Source organism: Diabrotica virgifera, chromosome 2 (assembly GCF_917563875.1).
Source record: "Diabrotica virgifera virgifera chromosome 2, PGI_DIABVI_V3a".
In the NCBI taxonomy this organism is placed as follows: domain Eukaryota; kingdom Metazoa; phylum Arthropoda; class Insecta; order Coleoptera; family Chrysomelidae; genus Diabrotica; species Diabrotica virgifera.
Window position 1 is genome coordinate 74,178,128 of NC_065444.1, and position 27,799 is coordinate 74,205,926.

The 27,799-nt window shown below is 32.4% G+C and overlaps 1 protein-coding gene across 1 annotated transcript; it reads right to left on the bottom strand.

The window, feature by feature from the left end:
- Positions 1-729: 729 nt before the first annotated feature.
- Positions 730-27,726, bottom strand: LOC114329489 (guanine nucleotide-binding protein-like 3 homolog). Its single transcript, XM_028278614.1, has 7 exons — positions 27,576-27,726; positions 27,055-27,522; positions 17,108-17,516; positions 10,008-10,224; positions 1,508-1,608; positions 1,073-1,319; positions 730-1,014 (listed from the first exon to the last, which is right to left on the bottom strand). Exons 1-7 carry the CDS (start codon positions 27,592-27,594, stop codon positions 745-747), a joined length of 1,731 nt encoding a protein of 576 aa, XP_028134415.1. The 5' UTR covers positions 27,595-27,726; the 3' UTR covers positions 730-744.
- Positions 27,727-27,799: the final 73 nt, after the last annotated feature.

A 27,799-nucleotide genomic window follows, 5' to 3' on the forward strand; every position in this document is an offset into this window, starting at 1 on the left:
AAGGAACAAAACCCGCATACAATTTTTATGTAAACATATTAAAAAAGAAGCCGCAACTCGATAAAAACTGCCTTATCGAAAAAATACTAAGAGGCAAAAAAGTTTTAAAAATACTGAACTTAACTTATTTAAATTTAAGTGGTACCACAATGATAATTTAATTGGAACGTATACAAAAGTTTGGGGGGTTTAAGGGAACAAAACCTCCATAAAATTTTTATGGGGTGCACATATTTCTATAATTTTTCTTTAAGATGCTTTTTAAAATCGATTTTCTTTTTGTAATTTCAAAGGGCTGTAACTTTTTTTATGTGCATATTTGTAAGTTAGGTTTATTCGAACTATTTTTGGTCCCAGAATATGTGATTTAATTAATGATCTGTATTTTTGTTACACCCTGTATATTAAAGGAAGCCTCTGAATGGAGAATTCCTGCATGTCATTCTAATAATTGCCATAAAATTTACTTATTTTTATGAGTGATAACAGATTGTAAATTAAATGAAGTTTAAATAAAAATAAAGTTTTTACATACTTTTCACATTCACACTCATGAATTTCTTGTGGTGCTACACTTTCCCAAAAATTAAAATTAACTTAACTCAAGAGCGCAGCGAGTAACAAAACTTACTGAACAGTTCAAAGACTTGTTCTTTTAATTTGTAAATTTCATTGAGTTGATTTTTATGGAATAAGAGTTCTAAGGACTTATTAGGTTAAATGCAACAATGAATTATTTCAAGTTTATTTTGTAACAAAATCAGTATCAAAGTTATAATCTTCAGATTCATTAGATTTATTTAGGTTAAAGTTTTCTAAACCTGAGGAAAGCTGCATCGCCACTTTTTCTCTTCTCCTTTGATCCTTCTTCTCTTTTTTAAATTGTTTCTTTCTAATTTGGTTCAGTTTTTGGTTACCTTCCAGCTCCATTTCTGGGTCTAGTTTCTTCAACCTTGCGACACCCTTTTGTTTTTGTTTTTTCTTGTTAGAGACTATGTTTGTTTTCGCATTTATCTAAAAATTAACGATTGATAATTTCTTATCTATTATAAAACATTTTTTAATTACTCACCAATTCATCTGCCTCTTCCGTATCTTCTTCCATATCCTCAACAGAATCTACAGGTCCCAAACTTTCCAAAACAAATGCTTTTGTTTTTGTATCTGATTCTTTCTCGATTTTATTTAAAATGTCAGTTTCCATAGACTCGAAACTGTCCAAGTCGAATTCTTTAGCTACTTCAGTGACAATTGATGCACTAATGTGCACATTGTTTTGAGGCTCCTCAGGTGGTACTGTATAGTACTTGATTTTTCCACTGAAACAATTATATCATATAGAAAAACGTTGAAAATAAATACATTTATCAAAATTTCTGAGATATTAAGGGACAAATATGACCACCTGTACCTTGTGTGCTACATTCTACATTGGTATAAAAACAGTATGTGCAAGAGGTACACACCCTTAATCACTTTTAAGCATGATAATTTCAATTCAACTTACTTATTCCAATCTTCTAATAAACCTCTGGCAGCAGCAATAGCATCAGGAACACCACCTTTCTTAAATCTTCCAGTCCTTGCAGCTTTTAAACTATAAAATTCCTAAAAAATGAAACTTTAGTACAAAATAACAAAACAATATTTAAGTTTGAGAATATTTAGTCTTATTTTTACTAAATTAGATTCATCTATTCACCATTCTATTGAATGAATCTAATTTACTAAATTAAATTCATTCAATATGGCATCCCAAACAATGGCCTGAAGACTGGACAAAATCTACAATAATGGCAATACATAAAAAAGGCAGCTTCCATAAATGCGGCAATTATAGAACTATTTCTCTTATATCACCTGCCAGCAAAATAATGATACAGATAAATTCCACAAGAGCAAACTGATTTACCAAAGGTAGAGGCACTCGAGAACACCTGTTGTATATAAAACAAATAATAGAAAAACCTAGGGAATTCAATATTTCACTATATGTACATATGTTTTATAGATTATCGTAAAGATTAGATAGGGTCAAGTGAAGACACTTATGGCGAATACTAAAAGAAGTAGGCGTACCACAACACCTAATTTCGCTTATAACTGAACTATACAAACACACTACTGAATCAGTTAAAGGGCTTGGCACGCTTTCAAATGAATTTGTATACTATCTCCACAATTATTTAACATATGGGGATTACATTATGAAAGGACCACTTGAAGGATGGGAAAAGGGCACATTTCAATAAATGGTCATAAAATAAACAGCCTATGTTTCACAGATCACACAGCCCTTCTTGCAAATAGTCAAGCAGAGCTAATTGATCTCATACAAAAAGTCGAAAATGAAAGTTAAATATTTGGTCTGCAATTAAACATATCAAAGACAAAGATCATGATAGTGGATATGTTACAGTTCAAGTTGATTATCCAGTTGGAGTTGACTATTCCTAGTTTGAGTCAACTCAAACTGCTGATTTTAGTAAAAGTTGATTATAAACATAAAATGAAGGTTTTTATTCAACATTTACTAGTAAAAGTAAAAGATTAACAAACAAGGTTGAATGTCGAACGAATCAAGCAGGTTTTAGACCAGAATCTTCCTGCATAGATCACATTAATACTGTGAGGGTAATAATGGAACAATCGGTTGAATGGAACACACCTCTATACATGGTTTTTGTTGATTTCGAACGTGCCTTTGACACCCTATCTCATGCTGCTATATGGAAAATTTTAGAGCTAAGAAACGTTCCTCATAAAATAATTTCCATTATAAAGTCATTGTACACTGAGGCGACGTGCAGCGTGACACACAATGGGATCAACAGTGACGAATTTGACTTACTTACTGGAGTCAGACAGGGATGTGTGCTTTCTCCGTTTCTGTTTAACATAGCTCTAGACTATGTTCTCTCCAAACTAGACTTAGACACAAAAGGGATACAATGGACGTTAACCACACGCCTAAGTGATCTAGAATACGCCGACGATATCTGCCTGTTAGGACAAAGGTTCCAGGATGTGGCCGATCAGTTGGAAACACTATCCACTGAGGCCAATAAAATAGGTTTAAAAATCAATATTGGTAAAACCAAATCCATGAGAATAAATGCAAGGAACAACACGCTATTTAATATCGACAACAAGCAGATTGAAAATGTGGAAAACTTCACGTACCTTGGAAGTGTCATAACAGAAAGCGGAGGTACAGAAGACGATATTCGTATGAGGATGCGAAAAGCTCAACAAGCATTCAGCATGCTTAACCCTGTTTGGAGGTCTGGGGAATATACTACAAGGACAAAGATCCGAATATTCCAGTCAAATGTTATGTCTGTTCTACTCTATGGATGTGAAACCTGGAAAGTGACAAAATCCCTTACAGACAAATTGCAGGTCTTTGTTAACAAATGTCTACGAAGAATTGTCCGTATTTTCTGGCCAAACACTATCAGAAACGAAGATCTGCTACACCTGACCCAACAAAAGAGGGTAGAAAATGAAATAAAATCCAGAAAGTGGGGGTGGATAGGTCACACACTCCGAAAAGATAGTTCCAGTATTGCAAAAACTGCCCTAGAGTGGAATCCCCAAGGAAAGAGAAAAAGAGGTCGCCCAGCACAAACTTGGAGAAGATCCATCATGGACGAGATAAGAAGTCAAGGAAAGTCTTGGAATGAGGTGAAGGCCCTAGCGCAAAATAGAACCCGATGGCGCGTTTTCACTGAAGCTCTATGCTCCACTTAGGAGTTCAAGAACGTTATATATATACTAGTAAAAGTAGACTCCAACTAGAAAAAGTATACTCTTCCCAACGCCATTTAGTAAGAGTTGATTCATCCAGACATCCAAAGTGAAAGTTATTCTCCAGCACCAAATTGTTCTATATGGTCCACATAATGTTCAGAAAAAAAGTCACACCATTTTGATCGTCGGGTTTGGGGGGGGGGAGAGGGGGGAGAGAAATCGGTAAATTCGTAGTTTTTTACGTTTTTCGCCAATATTTTTAAAACTATGCAGTTTAACATGAACAACCTTCTATACAATAATATTCTACATAAAATTTGAAATAAAAAAGGCCATATGCATAATCCTTCTAAAATGAACGGTTCCAAAGTTACGGAGGTAGTATATTATAATTGGTCCAAAAAAGGCCTAACCCAGACATCCAAAGTAAAAGTTTTCCTCCAACACAAAATTGTTCTATATGGTCCACATATTGTTCAGTAAAAGTTACACCAATTTGAGGGTCCGGTTTGGGGAGGAGATGGGGGAGAAGTCGGTAAATTAGTAGTTGTTTTACGTTTTTCGTCAATATTTCTAAAACTATGCTTTAGCGTAAATTATGTTCTACACTCAAATTTTCTAAATAAAATTTAAAACAAAAAAGGTGCAATACATAATTGATATAAAATCAACGGTTTCAGAGTTACTGAGGGTGAAAAGTGGAGGTTTTCGATACTTTTTATATGTTTTGGGCAATTTATAATATTATTACTGATGAAAGAAATTGTTTTGTAAATAAAATTTGCTATTTCAGTGGCTGATGGTATGTTAGTGATAAGCCCTTGAAGAAACGTCAACCTCACCACCCAAAATCATCATCAATAATTGTCCAAATAATATAAAAAGTATCGAAAACCTCCACTTTTCACCCTCGTAACTCTGGAACCGTTGATCTTATAACAATTATGTATAGGACCTTTTTTGTTTTAAATTTTATGTAGAACATTTTTGTATAGAACATTGTTTACGCTAAAGCATAGTTTTAGAACTATTGACGTAAAACGTAAAATAACTACTAATTTACCGACTTCTCTCCCATCTCCCCCCCAAACCGGACGCTCAAAATGATGTAACTTTTTACTGAACAATATGTGGACCTTATGGAACAACTTGGTGTTGGAGGAAAACTTTTACTTTGGATGTCTGGGTTAGGCATTTTTTTGGACCAATTACACTATACTACCTCCGTAACTTCGGAACCGTTCATTTTAGAAGGATAATGCATAGAACCTTTTTTATTTAAAATTTAATGTAGAACATTTTTGTATAGAAGGTGATTCACGCTAAACAGCATAGATTTAGAAATATTGACGAAAAACGTAAAAAACTACGAATTTACCGATTTCTCCCCCCTCTCCCCCCCAAACCCGACGCTCAAAATGGTGTGACTTTTTTCTGAACATTATGTGGACCATATAGAACAATTTGGTGTTGGAGGATAACTTTCACTTTAGATCAGCGGTTCTCAATCTTTTTGAGTCAGGTACCACCAAATACTTTTTATTATTTTTGGTACCACCTAACTAAAATACCCATCTAGCTAGGTGAGCTAATTACCTATAATTGTGCCAATAGTGGTGTTGATATTTTGGCTGTTTTGAGTTTTGTGTACCACCTCAAATAATGAAATGTACCACCAGTGGTACCACAGATTGAGAACCGCTGCTTTAGATGTCTGGGTTATGCCCTTATTTTGATCAATTTTATCATACTAATAGAAATTAAATGTTACTTGATATGTTCAAATTAGTCCAGACTGTATCGTCGCCCCCGTTAGGTAAATTATTCCGACTCGATTTTTTGCACATACTCAAAAAGAGGGTGTCAAAATTATAACAAATCCACAGGGTGTCAGGCGGTACCGTGGTCAAAAAATTGTTTAAACAATTTTTTTTTAAACAAATTCACAAAAATAATTTTTTTACTTCCCACATTTTTTTTAGATCGTGTGGGTCATTTTGAGCAAAAAAGGTCTCTTGTGATTTTTGTCTAAAATTGATTGTTGTCGAGTTATACAAATAACCATTCAAGGCTTAAAAACTCGGTTAAAAATAATTATTATGAAAGTCAGAAAGTGACCAAAAAGCTTATAGCCCCCTCTACAAGATCGTAAAGAAATTTTTGTCATTATTTTATTACTAAGCTGTTATTTTTAATTATTAAAAATGTGAGTGCGAAAGAGATGCACCATTCCGGCCGTCCAATGGTGAATCTCACTCACACTCACATTGACGGCCACCTCAATACACCCTTAGCGCTCATTGTTGATAATTAATGATGAATTATTATGAAGGTCAGTTTCTGACTTTCATAATAATTATGTTTAACCGAGTTAAGCCTTGAAAACGATTATTTTCGCTTTTTTCAAATTTTAAATCGCATATCACTCGACAACAATCAATTTTAGAGAAAAAAATGACCCAAAGAATCTAACAAAAAATTTGTCCAAAGTGAAAAAAATATTTTTGCGAATTTGTTAAAAAAAATTGTTTAAACAATTTTTCAGCCACAATACCGCCTGGCACCCTGTGGATTTACTAGAAGTACCTCTTTTTGAGTAAGTTTGAGCAAAGAAATAGAATCGGAATAATTTACCTGACGGGGGCGACGATACAGCCTGGACTAAATCGTGATAAGTAGTTAAAACGGTCACAACAAAGAGACGCACACTCATCAAAAAAGCACGTGAGATTTATAAATCGTATAATTGACATTTACTGAATCGATCCAGGAATAGTCAACTTCAACTACAGTAGGAAAAATGAAAGAATACCCATGAACGAATATATAAAACACGCTGTATTTTCCTGTCACCGTATCATACAAAAAATTGGCCAGCGCAAGTACATGTAATAATTTTTATTACATGTACTTGCGCTGGGCAATTTTCTTTGTGACATGGTGACAGGAAAATACAGCGTGTTTTATATTAGGCTATTGATTATATTCAAAATAAGATAGCTAAAAGGAACTACAACGTTAACGGGGTTTTATTATTTCATATGGTCAATGGACATCTATATATGAAAAAACCGCGGAGTGCTACCATTTAAAGGGGTGCGTTTTTGAGAAATGGGTGAATTAGTCCCTGGGCACAGGTTACATTAGGGTGAGTTCTATGCACTTTTGGTATAAACATACCTACATAAAAATTGTTCCTGGTTAAATTTCCTATCTAAATATCGCTTTTTAAAGTCAATGATACTTTTTTTTACAAAAATATATTCAAAAGAAAAAGCACAAAGAAACCCAAAAGAAAGAAATTTTGTTTTTTGTCCCATAACTTTTGTCCACGAGGATATAGGTATAGACATTGCTTTACAGAAAAAAAACCTACATATTTCTTCTTTAAAATGTTGTGTAGTAGAGGTAATTAGGATTTATAGTTTTCGAAATATGATTTTTCAAAGTTCGCCACTCACAGCAATTTTGGGCAATTATTTTTGAAATTTCTCATTATAACTTTTTTTCTTCTAGATGTAGGTATATATTATATTATATAATAAAAAAGCTTATTTTGTTTACTTTAAAATTTTGTATTACAAAAAATTCGAGGATTATTTTTGAATAAGATATTATTTTTCAAAATGTAATAAGTACTTGCAACGCTTTTTGATTTTAGGATTATTTTTTAAATTTCTCATTATAACTTTTTTTTTCTTGTACATGAATATACTATATATTGCTGAATAAAGAGGGCTTACTTTCTGTTCTTTAAAATGGTGTATCATCTATATTTAAATAATGGAAACCGAGTGATTCTTTGATATTTTTTTACCTGTATTATTTAAAATTATTTCTTTTACAAAAATTACATAAACATTAGTCTTAGAAAACATCACTTTAGTTAAAATTATTTAAAGTTGACATTTAAAAAATTTCAAAATCAAAGTCCATCTCTTCGTTAGCATTAGCTTCAATATCTTCCTCTGACACCTCAGTTATCTTAGAGTCCCACAATTAGTACCCATACACATGCACCCTTTACAGAATATTGAAAAACTAATTCCTATCTTCCTACAACCGCAGTTTTTTGTACATCCTTTGGTACATTTACATGCTATTTTTTCAAGCAAAGCTTGTGGTGCAGGAGCTTTGACAGTAAATATTGGAATTAATCCATATTTTGAAGTTTGCCCGGCCGAGTCAAGTGGATCCAAAGTATTACCTATAAAAAATAAGATTCAATCATAACACACAATCACATAAAAAAGTTATAAGGAGAAATTTAAAAAATAATCCTAAAATCAAAAATCGTTGCAAGTACTTATTACATTTTGAAAAAGCATATCTTATTCAAAAATAATCCTAGAATTTTTTATAATACACCATTTTAAAGTAAACAGAATAAGCTTTCTTTTTTATTATATAATATATACCTAAATGTAGAAGAAAAAAAGTTATAATGGGAAATTTAAAAAATAATCGTAAAAAATATAAAAACTTGTTAAAAGTATAAAATCTTGAAAAAGATAACCTCTTTAAAAGAAGTCGTACAACATTATACAGTAGAACATTTTAAAGGTAATTGATTTCTATTCCTCTTACATGTACCATTGCATATGCCTAAAGTTGCGTAGAAAAAAGTTACAGAAAAATATTTGCGAAATAACAAGGAAAATTGCCCAAAATTGCTGTGAATGGCGAACTTTGAAAAATCATATTGCGAAAACTGTAAATCCTAACGACCTCTACTAAGCATCATTTTAAAGAGAAAATATGTAAGTTTTTTTTCTGTGAAGCAATGTCTATACCTATATCCCCGTGGACAAAAGTTATGGGACAAAAAACAAAATTTCTTTCTTTTGGGTTTCTTTGGGCTTTTTCTTTTGAATATATTTTTGTAAAAAAAGTATCTTTGACTTTAAAAAGTTATATTTAGATAGGAAATTTAACCAGGTACAATTTTTATGTAGACGTGTTTGTACCAAAAGTGCATAGAACTCACCCTAATGTAACCTGTGCCCAGGGACTAATTCACCCATTTCTCAAAAACGCACCCCTTTAAATGGTAGCACTCCGCTGTTTTTTCATATATAGAGATTCATTGACCATATGAAGTAATAAAACCCCGTTAACGTTGTAGTTCCTTTCTATAGTACATAATCAATAGCCTATATGTTCGTTCATGGGTATTCTTTCATTTTTCCGACTGTAGTAAAAGTTGAATTAAATTTTTCAAATCAACTTTTACTGCTCGTTTTAGTTGGAGTTGACTCGAACTAGGAATAGTAAACTCTAACTGAGAATCAACTTGAACTGTAACAGATATACTACATAACAATCATCCACACATAACCACAATTGACCAGATTTAAGGATTATATTTATATCTGGGATCATTGATAACAACCATAGGGTCATTACAGGAGGAGATTAAACATAGATGTAATCTAGTAAAAGTTGCCATAGCAAAAATGACCAAAATATGGAAGGGCTGTCAAATTTCAAGCTTTAAAGATGAGGTTGATCAACTGCTTAATATTCCAAAACTGACCTACGGATGTGAATCTTGGACCCTGAGATAATCAGAAAGAAGAAAGAACATACCATTGAACTGACCATAGGACAAATAATTCAATTTTCTATCTATCTATCTATCTAATCAGCCCTAAACATCCATCCTTGGATATAGGCCTCCTCTTCCTTCTTCCATGGCTCTATCTTGGTCAATTTGCATCCCTTTTGACCCAGTGTGTTTCTTCAGGTCATCCGACCATCGCATCTGTGGCCTTCCCCTTTTTCGTTTGTGGTTCCACGGTCTCCAATGTATGATCATCTTAGTCCATCTTTCATCCTTCTGCCGTAGGGTGTGTCATACAATTCAATTTTAAAAGAGCTAAAAGTTAGCCAACGACTCTCCAGTAAAGTCCATCTCCAATCTCCAACAATTAAAATACTTTGGACAAGTTATGAGAGCAAACACAAAAAACATGGAAACACTCATTATGCATGGAAACATGAAAGGCCAAAGATAACGAGGAAGATCCCCAACTCAAATTACAGGAATATACAAAAGACCTATTCAGGAGTTAAAAGAAATGACCAGAGACAGAGATCCTTGGAGACAGACAATTCACAACATCACATCAACCAGTACACTCCCTCTGGGGAATCAGGATTGAAGAGAGAGATTCATCTAAACACACAGTCATACTAAAACATGTTTTAGTAGCACAAATATTCAAAATTAGATATTTTTTGAAAATAAATACCTCTGGTGTGCTATATTCAGTAACATCATACATTTCCATCATTTGTTGTTTAGTTACTCTTTGTAAAATTGCATTTGCAGGTGTTACAGGATCACTCAAGGCAGAAATTCGAACTGCATTTCTCAAAGAAGCACTACTGTCATTTCCAGATGCAAAAACTATACCAGGAGAATCCAAAAGTTTTATCTTTGAGTCTAATTGTACTTCCTGCATTGCCCTAGAAAGGATAACAAAAATATTACAATACGCGCATGTAGTGGAATTATTATTTTACATACACATAGGTTTAAACCAACAAGATATTGTTGATGTTCTGATTTCCACTTCAGGAATCGTTATCAAAATACAAAAGTATTATTGTAACCAGTTGAACTTATTACGATTTTCATAGAAGGTTAGTTATAACTGTGTAAATATCCCGTATAACATAACAAACTTTTATATTTTTGTGATGGGGAATTAAGAATATTTCGAATATAACATAAAATACCGGGTGTTCCATTAAAAAAAAAAAAAAGGAATGTGTGTGTACTTTGTACGAACGTAAGAAGTTATACTTCTATTATATGATTTCAACGAAATAAATATACTTTCAACAGGTTATTTGTATTTTATTTAAAGATTAAACTAATTTTTACTTACTACTTTCCAAAAAATTTTTATTAAAACAATATCTACCAAAAATAAAAAAAAGTTAGATAACACACGGATTTGAACCGGGGATCTCTCGTTCTCCGGACGAACGCTCTTCCACTGAGCTATATTCCCTTTGCTTTGACAGGTTACAAGATTACTCATACATACTGACAAATTTAATATACCCAGTGAAGTATAAAAATACTTTAAAATTTAAAGTAAATATACTTACTATTATTTTAAAATATTTTATTCCCGAGGAAGACAAATCCAAAGACACAAAAATTATAATAAATAATACATTTACTAAAAACACTAATATATTATTTTAATGACTTATTTGCGCTGATACATACATAATTTGAAAGATTAGCAACGAACTACATACATGCTCCAGGAAATTATAAAAGTTCACTCTCGATCGTAAAGAAATTCAAAAACATAAGTTTGGTCTGCCACTATGTTATCAAACACCCTGTAACATTTTTTTAACTAATTTTGTAATGTGAAGCTCAAAGTTGGCTACAATTTTTGTTATTAACCGTTATTGCTATTTTTTTTGTTCTGATTCTGGCCTTGGTTTATAACCTTTAGCCACGTAATTAAATATAAAATTATTATTCATTCATAAGTACAAAATTGTCCAGTATACACTTAAAAATAAAGAATAATAAAAAATAAAGCTTACAAATAACAATGTCTACTTACTATGTTAATAAATACAACAACTATGCTAATTTTTTTTCTCTGTTTTTTTTTTCACTACGGTAGGAACTAAATCCGATTCATTATTATTGCTATTATTTAGTTATTGCTATTATTGGAATATGTTTTGTAATGTTCATATAAACCAGGCTTTAGGTTCTTATTTGACAGAGACAGAAACGACATATTATATTACATATAAAAAAATAAGTAGGTTGTTGTTGTTGATAAAATATGAATGTAGAAGTTGTTGAATAAATAAAAGCAGTTTTTATTCAAAGTCAAATCCTAGTTCTTTCTTAAATTAAAACATATTAATTCTAATAGATCCTATCAAGGGATTCTATAGAATCCTATTAAGGGAATCTACTGAGCTTTATCACACTAATCAATCACCCTGTACCTGTGTATCTTTTTAAAAGCAAATTGCAAAAGCGAAGGTAATGCAATCAATTTACTAAGGCTGAAAATCAGTACACACATTCTAAATTGAATATAAATAAAAGTTATTATAGTTGGTCACCTGTATGACGGGACAGAGCCGGTCGGTCGGCCCCAGGAAATGTACAGGGTTATTTACTATATTTTGACCCCCCTGTAAACTGCTTTATTTATACAATGAGAAAAAAATGTAAAATACAAAATTTATTCGATTTCTAACCCTGGAAGATCACACATATTTTTTTTTATAAACCGCCACATGGGTATCAGATACCCAATGATTTTTTGTGAAGAAATAAAAAAAAAGTAAATATTTTATGATTTCCAGAGACTCTCCAATCACTATTGAATACATAAGAATAATTAAATCAATAATTTTATTTTCTCTCTCTTAATAGGGATGTTCACTAATTTTTAAATATAGTTAAATTCAATAGATTACAAGGTATATAAAAACGTAACAATCATAAAACTGTTTAAAAATGTATATTTTTTAAGATAAATGAGTTCATAATGTTGATTTTCTTGGAGGCTAGAAAAACGGTACCCTGCAGCGAGGCTACGGTCTGTGACGTCAGCAGTCGTAACGTCTTTGATCGACGACTAGTTTTGTATACTTATTTACGAAGTGTATTTGAATGTGCGCAGTTTTTTAAGTATTTGATTATTAAAAATGAAGCCAAATAAGTGGTGTTTTGTTTCTGGGTGTGTAAATACATCAAAAAACAGTTCTGACAAGATTTTCATGACCGTTCCAGCCAATTTAAAACAGAAAAAGAAATGGTTTGTTGCAGCTAGAACTTAAAATAACTAACTTAAAGAACTAACTTAATAAAATAAACATTATAGAAGTTTTCCAGAGACTTTTGGCCCTTGGTAATAATGTAATTGTTCTTTCTGCATTTACATTTTTCAAAATTACTTATATATTAGTTTTCTCAGAATTCGAAAAAGATGCATGAATTTAAATAGCATTAGACCGAGATTTTGCTCCTACCCCCTTAAGGAGTAAATGAAAAAGTTTCGGGACCTCAAATTTGTATTCCTTAAACTGGGATATTCCTAAAAACGGGATTCTAATAATACATACAGTAAAAGTAAACCTTGAAATAACTACATGTGGATGTAGGTATGACTTGATATTATATTAAAATCATTAATATTTTAGTGAAAAGATTGGTTGAAATGAAAATGTATAATAACCAAGCTCAAAAATATTTTTTACCTTGGAACATTTGTCAACTCGAAATACGAAACAACCGAAATAAGATCTAGAGTTGAAAAGGACAGAGCAAACATTTAACAACATGCATGAGAAATATTTTCACCCATTGCGACATAATAATATCTCTCTCACTAAGAATGCGGCTGCTAAAATGTTATTATTTCCGGTCTTGCTATATGGCGCAGAGGCCTGGACAATAATGGAAACATTAATGAAAAAGCTAGAGGCATTCGAGATGTGGGTGTACCCATGTATTCTCAAAATATCCTGGCGACTCACACCAACGTACAGGTATTGCGTCGAATGGGAAAACAAAAAGAAATCTCTTTTACAAATAAGAAACGAAATCTAAAATATTTCGGTCATCTCATGAGGCATGATAAATATCGTATACTCCAACTGATAACGCAAGGTAAAATAGAGAGCAAACGCGGACCCGGAAGAAAAGACGCACATGACTTAAAAACTTACGCCAATGATTTGGACAAAAATCGATTGAGTTATTCAGAAACGCCGCAAATGAAATTAAAATTGCCATGATAATAGCCAACGTCCACAGCGGACAAGGCACATGAAGAAGAATAAAAATATTTTTAATACACCTAACCAAAGTAAGGTAATACAATGCATGCATACAACTTTCTCTATTTTTTTTGTGGAGTATTAAGCATTTATTTTTTTAGCTTAAAGAAGACATGGAAAATTATATGGAATGTACACTCAGTAAAGCTGTGGTAAATTTATTTTTTTACAAGATGCCAATAAATCATACACCATTGTTACATCTACACTACAGTCGGTAGTTTATACGAATCGGCTTTCTGAAAACCTTCTTCCATTTTATTTGTTTATTTTTGTACCACCCAAAATATGTCCTTACAAACAGTCTATCCACTTTAAACTAAACAAACTCACTATAAAACTCCACTTTAACCCTGATAAAACAAGAAGAGAACAAAATAAACTGACCTGAAACGTCAATCAGGTAAACAATAACACTATGAGAATGGCGCGCGCTTGGGGTATGCAACTAGTGACGTCAGGCCAATAGAGAAGCGTTCTTGAAATTTAAAATAATGCTAGATTTCTAATAAAGATTTTTTATAGAAAGGCTTTTTCAATTTTGTTGAAATTTTAGACAATTATTCCTAGGGTGTTTCTTAACCGTTTTACATGTTTGAAATGACTATTTAATTTTTTGTGAACATCCCTATTGTAGTAACACAAAAGAAAAAAATATTAAAAATACCTAAAAATAATTAAAAAACATTTTCTAAAAAACCGGAAACATAATTCAAAATATTTTAATTTAATTTAACAACAAAATGGTCTTTCTAACTAAAATATAACACCTTTTGATTATAGAACTCATATTCATTTTTAGCCAGGTATTTCAGTTTCACTCATTTTAGTAACTACATTCATAAGACAGTGTGGCTCTATGCTCCATGCATTATGCTTTATAGCAAGCCGAGCATGCACGCTTTGCTTTTCCATCTTTGCCTTTGCAAAAATAACACCTAGTTTGCTTTACTAAATTTGTGGGATGTTGTGTTGTTAGGTCATTAACTTGAACGCACACTTGATCGCAAACCTCACACATGGGTGCTACATACCCTAGCCTGTATTCAATAAATTCTCGTTATTGGAAATATTGCTCAAATGAGACCGCAACTTCACACCCGTCCCTGGTAGACTAGAGACTGAATTTACATAAAGCAGCATTACCATTGAAATGCAGCTGCGCAAGCTACATGCAGTTAAGTGTCGCGATGGGTATCTCACACCCAAGTGTGAGCTTCCAGGGTTAAATTATGATTTTTTGACATATATATCGTACTAGTGACGTCATCCATTTGGGCGTGATGACGTAATTGTCTATTTTTTTTAAATGGGAATAGGGGTCGAGTGCTAGCTCATTTGAAAGGTTATTCAATTCTCTATTCAGTAATATAAACATAAACATGATTAATTATACAGGGTGTCCAAATTTTTTTTAATTAAATTAGTTGACACAAAAAGAATAATGTATGTAATTTATTAAATTAATTCAATATGTATACATTCTACTGCTGTCAGAAAACAGAAACAAATGTTTATTGAACAGAAACATTACTTTTAACTTAAATTCAATGTTCAAGCTGCCACCCATCTGCCTCTTGGCAGTTTGAACATTGAATTTAAGCAAAAATCAATGTTTATTTGTGCAATAAACATTTATTTCTGTTTTCTAACAGCAGTAAAATGTATTTTAAATTAAATAAATTACATACATTCTTCTTTTTGTGTCAACTAATTTAATTAAAAAAAATTTTGGACACCCTGTATAATTAATCATGTTAATGTTTATATTACTGAATAGGGAATTAAATAACCTTTCAAATGAGCTAGCACTCGACCCCTATTCCCATTAAAAAAAATAGGCAGAAATGGATGACGTCACTAGTACGATATACAGCGTGTCTACCTACTTAGTTGGAAACATATTGGAAACTGTTTTATTATTAATTTTACGAAAAAAAGTTATTCTTTACAAAAAGTTCTGCATGCCCCAAAACCTAAGATTCAATCATCAGATATCAAATTTTCTCAATATTATACGAGGTATGTCAAAAAATATGAATTTCGGTCAAGGGTAAAGTACCTTTATTTCTCTCAATATCGAAAATTCTTATGAAAAAAGTTGTTTGGAATTAAAAACTAAGATCAAATATGCAATTACATGCTTCTAATTGAAAAAAAAAATCTCAAATTTATGGATACCCAACATTGTTTTTAATTATTACAAATATGATAACTCGTTTATTATTCATTTTACGAAAAAAAGTTATTCTTCATAAAAAGCTTTGTTTGAATGGTCTAAAATCTAAGACACAACCATGATATATCAACTTTTATTAATTTTATACGAGGTGTGTCAAAAAATATGAAATTCGTTTAAGATTGTAGTACCTTTATATTTCACAATATTTCAATTAGAAGGATGTAATTGCATATTGAAACATAGTTTTTAATTCTAAAAAACTTTTTTAATAACCGTTTTCAATATTGTGAAAAATAAAGGTACTTTACTCTTGAGTGAAATTCATATTTTTGACATACCTCGTATAAAATTAATAAAATGTGATATCTGATGGTTGCATCTTCGGTCTTAGGATATACAGAGCTTTTTATAAAGAATACCTTTTTTTCGTAAAAGTAATAATAAAATAATTATCGTATGTGTAATAAATAAAAACGAAGTTAGTATCAATAAATTTGAGAAAAATTTGGAAAATATTTTTTTCCGATTAGAAGCATGTAATTGCATATTTGATCTTAGTTTTTATTTCCAAACAACTTTTCATAATAAGAATTTTCGATATTGAGAGAAATAAAGGTACTTTACTCTTGAACGAAGTTCATATTTTTTGACATACCTCGTATAATATTGACAAAATTTGATATCTGATGATTGAATCTTAGGTTTTAGAGCATGCAGAACTTTTTATAAAGAATAACTTTTTTTCGTAAAATGAATAACAAAAAAGTTTCCCATATGTTTCCAACTTAAGTAGACACGCTCTATATGTCAAAAAATCATAATTTAAAAATCGAATAACTTTTGTATTTTACATTTTTTTCTAATTCTGTAAATAAAGCAGTTTACAAGGGGGTCAAAATATAGTGAATAATCCTGTACATTCACTGGGGCCGACCGACCGGCTCTGTCCCGTCATACAGCTGACCGACTATAATACCTTTTATTTATATTCAATTTAGAATGTGTGTACTGATTTTAAGCCTTAGTAAATTAATTGCATTACCTTCGTAGGAAAGCAACTTTGATAACCTATCAGTAACCCCTGTTCTACATTTCGCTTGACCGACCGCAGTATGTTTCTCTACACAATCACAGTAATCAACTGTGAAAAAACTAGCTTTAGTAAATTCAGAGATATTTTTCGGCGATGCCTCTCCTTCTATAATGACATGTAACAGTATGTATATTGTACGGACTGTAGTCAATATTTGAAGCATATATGGAATGTCAAATAAAATAATGAGTTATGTTTTCAATGCCACAAAGTCACTGCACTATTTTTTCACTTACCTAGTAACACCAGGTGTAGCACCAACATTACAAGCTCTAGACCTTTTTAAGCTGTTAATAATTGAACTTTTTCCTACATTAGGCAAACCTACAATTCCAACTCTTATAGAAGTTTTGATACCCTTGTTCCTACAATAGTTTGCTAGCAGAGACATTAACAATTCTGCTCCTACAGAATTTGAACTCTGCAATACCTTATTTCCCTTTCCAAGCTTTCTCTGTCCTAACTTTTTACTTTGATTTTGAGTTGATGCTTTGAATGCTATAGTGGGAGTGGTTTTCTTCAAGTACTTTAGCCATTGATCCAAAATTTCCCTAGGAACTAAGTCTGCCTTGTTTAATACTAAGACTAGTCTTTTATTACCTTTTGTATCTAACACAGCCTGCTCTACTTGCTTACATCTAGTCCCTACAATAAACCCAGTTAACAACAAAAAAACCTTGTAATCAATAAAATATCTACGGGTGATTTATTCCATTTCAAACCACTCAATTTTGGATCCAAAATATTCTTGGGCCTACAATTTGTCTGAAACTTGGTGTATCGCTTCTGCATAAAATAAAAATAAGAGATTTAAGCCTTAACAGTAGTTTTTTTCCTTGATAGTTTTAAATATCATTTTTAGCGGTTTTACAGTGATTTGGTATTTATTTAAATACATTTTTATATTTTATCAAATAAAAGTATCAATGGAAAAAATAATATTTCAACAGAAGGAACTCAAAAATGTCATTGTACAGCATTATAACAAGTTATTTTGATATTTTCAATCAAATTTAAGCTCAGAAAACGTTAAAACGTCATTTTTCACATTCCCCTCAATTTCCAAAATACATATCCTTTGAATTGGCTGAAAATTTGCCCACAGATGGACAAAATACAGGACTTCAACACTGTTACTAATACACCAAGTATAAAAGTTATACTGAGAATAAATCAGGTATAGGCAAAATCACTACCAATAAACATGGAATAACTTAGATATAGGTTATACTTGGTATAAGAATTTAGTCCAAATTTAAACCGACCCACACCCTTGTTTAAGTCTGGTATAACCTATTTTATGACTGTCAATGTCATCAAAGGCAAAAATATATTATCTTTTGAATTGTTTTGTGAGTAATTATACAGTGAGCACGTAAAGGTTGGAATAAATTCATTTTCTCGAGAACGGACAATTTTGGAAAAAAATCCTGAAACAGGTCAATTTTTATTTTTAAATTACGACTTTTTGGCATACATATCATACTAGTGACGTCATCCATCTGGGCGTGATGACGTCATCGATGATTTTTTTAAATGGGAATAGGGGTCGTCTGATTGCTCATTTGAAAGGTAATTTAATTCTCTATTCAGTAATATAAACATTTACATAATTATTTATACAGGGTGTCCAAGAAAACATTTTTTTAATTTAATTTATTAACATAAAAAGAAGAATGCATGTAATTTATTTAATCCAAAATATATTTAGTCGTAAGAGCTGGGAGCGGATTTTGTGTGTGATAAGTAATATGAAAAATCTATACGGGGATATGTTGAATTAGTTGTGTACATGTCTTTCACCTACGGCCGGAAACCAGAGTCGGGGCCGGGGGTAGTTATAAGGGGTCAAAGTCGCGGTTTTTATTATTTTTTTTATGACGCTCATGATCGAGATTTGAAGTGCACCAAAATTTGGGAATAAGTAGGTCTGACGTAACTAAGTAAAATCTCCAGGAGTGGAACACTGCGTGGCCGACAAAGGGGTGGGGCGGGGTGAATATAAAAAAATGTAAGGGGTTTTTTGCGATATTCGTGATTGAGAGAGTGCACCAAAATTTGGGAATAAGTAGACCATGACATATCTAAGTAAAATCCTCAGAGCCGGAAACCAGAGTTGGGGATGAGGGTAGTTATCAGGGGTCAAAGTCGCCGTTTTTATTATTTTTTTTTGTGACGCTCATGATCGAGCTAGTGTACCAAAATTTGGGAATAAGTAGGTCATGAGGTACCTAAGGACAATCTCCAGGGGTGAAACGCTGCGTGGCCGATAAAGGGGTGGGGATAGGTGTGAATATAAAAAATATAAGGGGATTTTTGTGACGTGCTAGATTGAGATAGTGCACCAAAATTTGGGAATAAGTAGACCATGACTTAGCTAAGTAAAATCCCCAGAGCCGGAAACCAGACTTGGGGATGAGGGTAGTTTTAAGGGGTCAAAGTAGCAGTGTATTATTTTTTTTGTGACCCGGCACAACATTTGTCCCTCACGCAGCGTTCCGCCCCTGGAGATTTTACTTAGTAATGTCATGATCTACTTATTCCCAAATTTTGGTGCACTATCTCTATCACGAACGCAAAAATACCCCCATATATTTTTATACTCACCTCTGCCTACCACCCTTTTGTACCCCAAGCAGCGTTCCGCCCCTGGACATTTTACTTAGTTACGTCATGACCTACTTACTCCTAAATTTTGGTGCACTATCTCCAACATGAGAGCCACAAAAAAAAAATAAAAACCGCGACATTGACCCCTTATAACTACCCTCGGCCCCACGTATAGTTTTTCCATATTACTTATCACGCACAAAATCCGCTTCTATCTCTCCGACTAATTTTACTGCTCTCAGAAAACAGAAAAAAATAATTATTTGAAAAATATTCATTGCTTTTTGCTTAAACTAAATGTTCAAACTGTCCATAGGAAGGTGGGTGGCGGCTTTGATATTGAATTTAAGCAAAAAACAATATTTATTTGTCAAATAAACATTATTTCCTGTTTTCTGATAGCAGTAAAATGTATTGTGAGTTAAATAAATTACACACATTCTTCTTTTTATGTCAATAAATTTAATTCAAAAAAATTTTTTTTGGACACTCTGTATAAATAAATACGTTAATGTTTATATTACTGAATAGAGAATTAAATTACCTTTCAAATGAGCTATCACACGAACCCTATCCTCATTTAAAAATTTTTAAGAAGACTTCATCACACCCAGATGGGTGACGTCACTAGTATGATACATATATGCCAAAAAGTCGCAATTTAAAAATAAAAATTGACCTGTTTTGGGATTTTTTTCCAAAATCGTCCATTCTCGAGAAAATGAATTTATTCTACGTGCTCACTGTATAATAAAAAAATGTGTTAAAAGGTATTGCAACTGCCGAAGAAGTTAATAATTTAATTAACATGATAGAAAATACACGAAAAAGGAAACTTTTCAAAGATAGAATAAATCCTTTTTCACAATACACCCATAAGGAATTCAGAATTAAATATCGTTTTTCTAACGAGGGTGTAAGGTTTTTAAGTCCAGAGAAAAAGGTTTTTGTCAGGAAATTTGAGCAGCCAGGTTGCAAATAAGTGTTTTGGGTACTATATACCTAATACAATATAAATACAAAAATGCCCGTCAAAATTGGGACGAGAATTTTAGTTATTAACAAATAAGGGTCAAAAATGGCAGTTTTTTCGTTTAAATTGCTACAGGCAAAAATGGGGTAATTAAATATCTTATTTGGGGTATTCATCTTTTAGCAGATGAGCAAATGTTTTTTAATTTTGGTCCGATTATTTGCTGCTTCGAAAATTGCAAAGTAAGACTAACATTTCGAAAATTAAAAATTTGCTATAACTTTTGCAAAAATGAATTTAGGACTTTGATATTGCATGAAAAGTTAAGTCAAATAGTCCATATCTGTTGCTTGGTTCTAAAAGGGCCAATCTCAAATTTTTTTCTGTACAGCTCTTCTTTGAATTTAATATTGACCAAACAAAATGCAAAAAATTGAAATTGGCCATTTTAACACCAAGTCACATAATGTGGCTTAATGATAAAAGGGCCAGAGTCAATTTTTTGCATTTTGTTTGGTCAATATTAAATTCAAAAAAAAGCTGCACAAAAAAACAAAAATTTGACATTGGCCCTTTTAGAATAGGGAATGTTATATAAAAATTAAAGTATGGTAACAGTACTTTTTGATAGTGAGATAAAATCAGTGTTTCATTTAAAATTACTGAGAAAATAATGTACTTGGGTTTTGACTCACCCTGTATTCAATATAAAGAAAATTAGCAATATGGATCATTTATGAAAATTTTGACAATAAACAAAAAAATCTGGCATCAATAAACGATTGCTGTTGTGCTTATTTTTATTTATACAGGGAGTTAAACTTTTCACGATTTTCATATAAAATTGGTTATAACTAGGGAGCGGATTTATATGCGTTCAATTTTAATGAAATATGCGCATATATATGCGGTAAAAAATTACGAAATATGCGCAAGATATGCACAAAAATTCAAAAAATGCGCATTTTCAGAAACTACAAATTTTCTGTTCTATTCTATTCTAGGGGGTTCTTTTATAGTGGGCGGCAATCTTATTTATTATCTTTCAAATAAAATAATTTTTTTATATATGCAATTTATGCACAGTTTTTACAAAAACTGCTACCAATAGTTACCTATTTAAAATAAAACAACAATATCACTATAAACATATCTTACTTACTTACTTACTTAGTCCTAAGCCTTTCTACCTTTAGGTGTAAGGCTGGTGGAGTTGAGTTTGGCATTGTAGTCTCCATGCTTTCCGATCTTGCGCTAGGTTTCTTGCACTTTCCAATGTCAATCCCTTCTTCTCGACTTCTTTCCTGATTTCATCTACCCACATAACTCTTGGTCTCCCTCTTTTGTTTTTCCCCTGCACTCTCGTTTCGAACACTCGTTTTGTTAGCCTCTCGTTCGACATTCTACACACGTGCCCGAACCATCTAAGTTGTCCTTCTACTATTTTTTCATTGATTGGTTCTAGTTTTAGGTTTTGTCTAATTGTTTCGTTTCGTATTTTGTCTGTCCTTTTTCTGTTTGCTATTTTCCTCAGGAACCTCATTTCCATAGCATTGACTCTGGATTTTTGTCTCCCCGTCAATGTCCATGTCTCGCTGCTATACATGATTGTTGGTCTAACTACTGATTTAACGACTGCCGTTTTTACTTTTTCCGGTATCCCTTTTTTCCCAAAAAATGTTGTTTTCATAGTGTTAAATAAGCTTCCTGTTCGTCCCATTCTCTCGTTTATTTCCATGTCTTGTTTACCATTTGATTCGATTATTACTCCTAGGTATTTAAAATATTCCACTTGCTCTAGTTGTTTCCCGTCTAATTCTATTGCGTGTGTCTTCCTCGTATTTGAAATTATCATTGTTTTTGTTTTCTCTGTATTAATTTTCATATTTATGTTTGATAGTTCTTCTTCTAGGATTTCAAGATTGTTCTGTAAGTCTTCTCTGTTTTCTGCTATCAATACCATGTCGTCTGCAAATAGTAGCTCCGATAGTTGAGTCTGTTTCATTTGCCAGTATCCTAATGTTAGTTTTCTCATTCTTCTCTTGGCTTTCTTTATCGCTTCATCCAGTACCACTGAGAATAGCAGTGGACTCAGCACGCATCCCTGTTTGACGCCTTGACTTGTAGAAAATTCTCTGGATTCCTCGTTATTGGTTCTTACTGTATTTGTATTATTTTTGTACATATCCTTTATTACTTCTATTATGTGTCTGTCGACTCCCCTTTCTGTTAGTGTCTTCCAAACGTCCTTTCTTCGGATTCTGTCAAACGCCTTTTCCAGGTCGATGAAGCACATATGTATCTCTCTATTTTTCTTGATTACCTTCTCACTTACTTGTCTTAATGTGAATATTAGGTCTTGCGTGCTTCTGTCCTTCCTGAATCCACACTGTGTGTCTTCCATAGTTGTTTCTATTTGTGTTTTTATTCTTGTCTCTAGTATTCTTGCTAATACCTTCCCAGGGATACTTGATATGGTGATACCTCGGTAATTATTACAGTTTCTCTTGTCTCCCTTTTTGTGTATTGGTAATATAATGTCTTTCTTCCAGTCCTTTGGTAATTCTGCTCTATTTATGATATCATTCATTAGTTCTTTCATGCTATCCATTCCCTCTGTCCCCATGAATTTTATCATTTCCGGGGTGATATGATCCTTGCCTGGTGCTTTGCCCAGTTTTACTCTTTCTATTGCTTTCTCTAATTCCTCTCTTGTTATGGATTCCACTTGTTGTTCTTCATTCCTTTCTTGTATCTCCCCTATGTTGTCCTTGTCTACATGAGTTAGCTCTTTGAAATGTTCTCTCCATCTTTCCATTATTTGTTTTTCTTCTGTTAGTACGTTTCCATTCTTGTCTTTTATATTCGGCATCGTGTGCTCTTTCTTTTGTCTGAGTTGTTTTAATGCGCCGTAGAAGAGTTTTTGGTTTTCCCTATAATTTTTTGTCATTTTTTGTCCAAATATCTCCCATGACCTTTCCTTTCCTGCTTTCACCGCTATTTTAACCTCTTTCCTTTTTTCTTTATATGCTTCGTAATCTTCCGGGTGTTTTGTGCTTAGGTATCTTTTCCATTTGTCTTTTTTGTTCTTTATTTTCTCTCGTATTTCTTCCGTCCACCATTCTGTTCTCCTCATGTTAGTGTTTGCTATTTTTGCTTTCCCGCAAGTTTCCTCAGCTGCTTTGATTATGCTGGTTTTTAGATATTCCCATTTTTTTTCTATATTTGTATTTTTTGCCCTACCTTTCAAAGTATTATCTAAGTTTTCTTGGAATTTCTTCTTATATATTTCCTCTTTTAATTTGTAACTTTTTATTTTTTCATTTACTACCTTTCTTCTCTTTTCTTCTTTTTCCTCTGTTGTTCTCATTCTCATTATTACTAGATGGTGGTCACTGCCAATCTCCGAGCCTCTTTTCACTTTCGTATCCTGTACTCTTTTCCATTTGTTGCTGCTTACCAAAAAGTAATCTATGATTGATTTTTCGTTTCTGCTGTCTTGTACTCTCGTGTATTTGTGTACTTCTTTATGTTTAAATTTTGTATTTGTTATAACTAGTTTATTCTCCATACATATTTCTATTATTCTTTCACCATTTCTGTTTAGCATTTCTTCTCCTTCTTTTCCCATGCACTCCTCTATTCCGCTGTTGTTGTTTCCGACTCTACCGTTTAGATCTCCCATTACAATTATGTTTTCTTCCCCATTATCAATTTGCATTTGGAGCTCCTCGAAAAATTTATCTTTCTCTTCCTTTCTTGCATCTTCATTTACTCCGTAGGCTGTTATTATTGTCCATATTTCTTCGTCCATCAGTTTAATTTTCACCGATAATATTCTCTGGTTAACATATGTTTCTTCTATAACGTGTTGTAGTCTATTCGGTGCAATTATTATCCCGACTCCTTCTTTTGCTCTCTCTTTTGTATCCGCTCCTACCCAAAGTAACCAATATCCTTTGTGTATTTTCTTAAGACCTTTTCCTTTCATCTTCGTTTCTGTTATTCCTAGTATTTCTATTTTTTGTCTTATCATATCTTCTACCAGTTCTTCCTCTTTTCCATTGATGCTTCTCACATTCCATGTTCCCATTTTTATCTCTCCTTTTTTCTGCAATCTAGCTTTCCCCTTTTTCCTATTTTCATCCTTGTTTACCTTTGCATCATCTTTTTCCCTATCGCTTTTCCCATTCATTGCCTTGGTTGTCATTGTTGTGGGTCCGGTCTCATTATTTTCTTTTAGTTTTTTGAAGTCCCTTCCCCGATATTTCTGTGAGTTAGTATAAGTTTCTCTTTATTATGGTCCCATTTCCACTCCTTTCCATTAATCTCCAGTTTCATATATCCTATCTTCGTAGTATTACCTTTGTCTTTTTCTTCTTTTGCCATTTTCCTAATTTTTGCTTGTATTTCCCTTTCCTTTCTTGTTAAATCTGATTCTATATACACCTTTTGTCCCTGTAGATTTTTCAGTTTTCCTTTGTTTTTTAGTACACTCATCTTATCCGTTAGGTTTTCCATTTCTGCTACAAAGATTTGGTCGCCGATCTTCACCGCTCCTCTCAGTCTGACCTCTAATTTCAGATTTCTTCCTATGAAGTGTTCTACTGACTCCTTTACAGGCTTTCCGTCGGTAGCATCTAGTGTTAGGCCTTTTAATACTATATTATTTCTCCGTCTATCTTTTTCCAATTGTTCTATTCTATTGTTTGCCATTTTTAAACCTTCTTCCAATTTTTCGTTTTTTTCTTTCAGCTCCTTAATATATTCCATCGTTTCTTTTTGGTCTTTCCGTATGGTTCTTATTTCTGCCATCATTTCATCATTTTTCCACATAACTTCCCGCATCATTTTTATCATCTCTTCATTTGTGTCGTTGCTTTTATTCGGTGTTCGTCTCGTCAGGTTACTCTTTTCAAAATATAATTTATCTTCTTTATATTTTTTCTTCTTAGATTCTTCGTCGCCACTATCAGATAGTTCTTCATTCTTTCTATAGGTTTCCTTTCGGATTGTTCCTGTTCCGCCACTGGCCATTTTAAATTAAATGTTAACCTCAGCACTAATATAAATATTATTATTATACACTTAGAAGTTTATTTTTATTTCGCACAAGAACGCTTTTTAAGTTTAACGATTATCGATAACGATAGGTCTTTTAAAAAACCGGTGTTTTTATTGTGATAGGTTTCGAATTCGAAATTACCTTATCGCCAATACACCTGCCACACGACCTCTCGCCTCGCTTGCCAAACTCGAACTCCATATCTTCGATTATATAATTCACTACAATGTGTTTTTCCAAATTCTTTACGAGGAAACATATTCTTTGATCAGATAATATATTTTTATAACTTGAAAAACTCCTTTCAACACCAATAGAAGTAATTGGGGCGTCTTTAAAATAACTTGTTAATTTCCGTTAGAAAATCGTAAAACTATGCTTAAAGGTGTAAATTCTCTTAACAATAGAGGATTTAAAAGAATCACCAGAATTATAGGTACCTACTAAATATAAACGTAAATAAAATTCAGATTTCCGGGTAAACCATCCTTCATCACTTTAACATCCTACAATCATTTTATAACGGCGTACTATAAGCACAATAAGTACTTTATTTCTAAGAAAAAATGAAAGGCAGTGAATGAGCCGTCACTCTTCAGGTAGTACTCGAATTAATAGATACGACAACCTGTGCGGGGAAATATTTTGTGTCGAATTAAAAAATTAAAATTTTTTTTTGGACTTAAATGTTTTTAAATAGGCACAAAATATGCATGTTTTTTTAAAAATATGCAAAATTTAGTACATTTCTCAAATATGCGAAATATGCATGCAATATGCATTTAGCATAAAATCCGCTCCCTAGTTAAAACTTTGTAAATACCCTGTATAACATACTAAACCTTTATGTTTTTGTAATGGAGAAGTTAAGAAGATTTCGAATATAAAACAAAATACGGGGTGTTCCATTAAAAAAAAACATAACTTTGATCTGCCACTATGTTATCGAACACCCTGTAACATTCTAACTAATTTTCTACTGTGAAGTTCAAAGTTTGCTACAATTTTTGTTATTAACTTCGATATTTATTACTATAACGGATCTACGGAGCTTTACCCTACTAATCAATCACCCTGTATAATAGCAGTTAAATATTGCATTGTTGGCAAGTTCTAAGCTATTCTGAGAATTTCAGGTACCTAGGTAGCCTAGAACTATTTTTAAAATGGATTACAAAATTTGCGGAGACTGTGACAACAACCAAGCCAAGTATATAAAAAGGTTTTAAAATATGAGCCAACTATTGCCATTTAGGGATAGTCTCATATTATTAGTACAAAATATGACTAACAAAATATACTTCAAGTTACCAAGAATTCACCTAGGACCTAAAATGAAAATGTTACAAATTTGTTACATTGCCAATAAGAGGGTTAAGGTCCTGTATTTTGGGAATTGAGGAAACAACTGTTCGGGTGTAAATGTCTTATTTTTATGTTACGCAGAAGCTATATACCAAGTTTAAGACAAATCGGAAATCCTCAAGTTTTTGTCTAGGTGATTTAAGATGGAATATACCCTATAAATACAATACCTAAAGGATCTCTAGCGTCAACTACTTCTAGAATAACATCTGCAGCTTCGATAACCTTCTTAAACTCTTTGTAATATTGTTTCAGAGACTGCTCATTATTTGTCTCATGCTGTTTTACATTATTATCTGGTGTTAAATGTTCATGAAGTTTACTCCTTAGTTCAGCATTTTGCACTAATCCCTGAAGTCCTGCAGTAAGTTTCTCTTTTTTACTTTCCTCTTTCTCCTTTTGCCTTTCCAATTTTGCAGCTTCTCTTAGCTTAAGTTTTTCTTCTTCCTTTTGTTTCTTTAGTGCTTCTACTTCTTTAAGAATGTCCTCTTTAAAAGGACATATGTTTGGGATTTGTATTATTTCCTTTTTCTTTTTAGGGTTGTTCTTATTTTCTTTCTTGAGTTTTCTGTTGTGCTCTCGGACTTTCTTTTCAATCTTATATCTGAGACGCGCTGGCTGTCGTTTAGACTTTTTTCCTGAAAAGGAAAGAGTTGAAAATGATTGTTTAAATAATCTAGAATAAGCTTACTTAAGTGAAACTTAGCCATTGTATTTTATAAATATTTATACTGATATGAACCCCTTCTGGGCTAGAACGTGTTTTAAAAAGAAAATATAACCTATAAATCCTATAATCCTAAAATTACATTTTCGTCTTCTTTTTTATCAAAAATCATTCACAATCAAAGAAATATCCTGAAATCTGTCAATATTCAATATCAATAGCAACTTCTAGGAAACAAAACAAGAAGA

Coding starts and splice junctions, on each gene's coding strand:
- LOC114329489 (XM_028278614.1), bottom strand. Junction 10,225..17,107: donor GCTACACCTGGTGTTACTAG/GTAAGTGAAAAA, acceptor TATCCTTTCTAG/GGCAATGCAGGAAGTACAAT. Junction 1,320..1,507: donor TTATTAGAAGATTGGAATAA/GTAAGTTGAATT, acceptor TAATTGTTTCAG/TGGAAAAATCAAGTACTATA.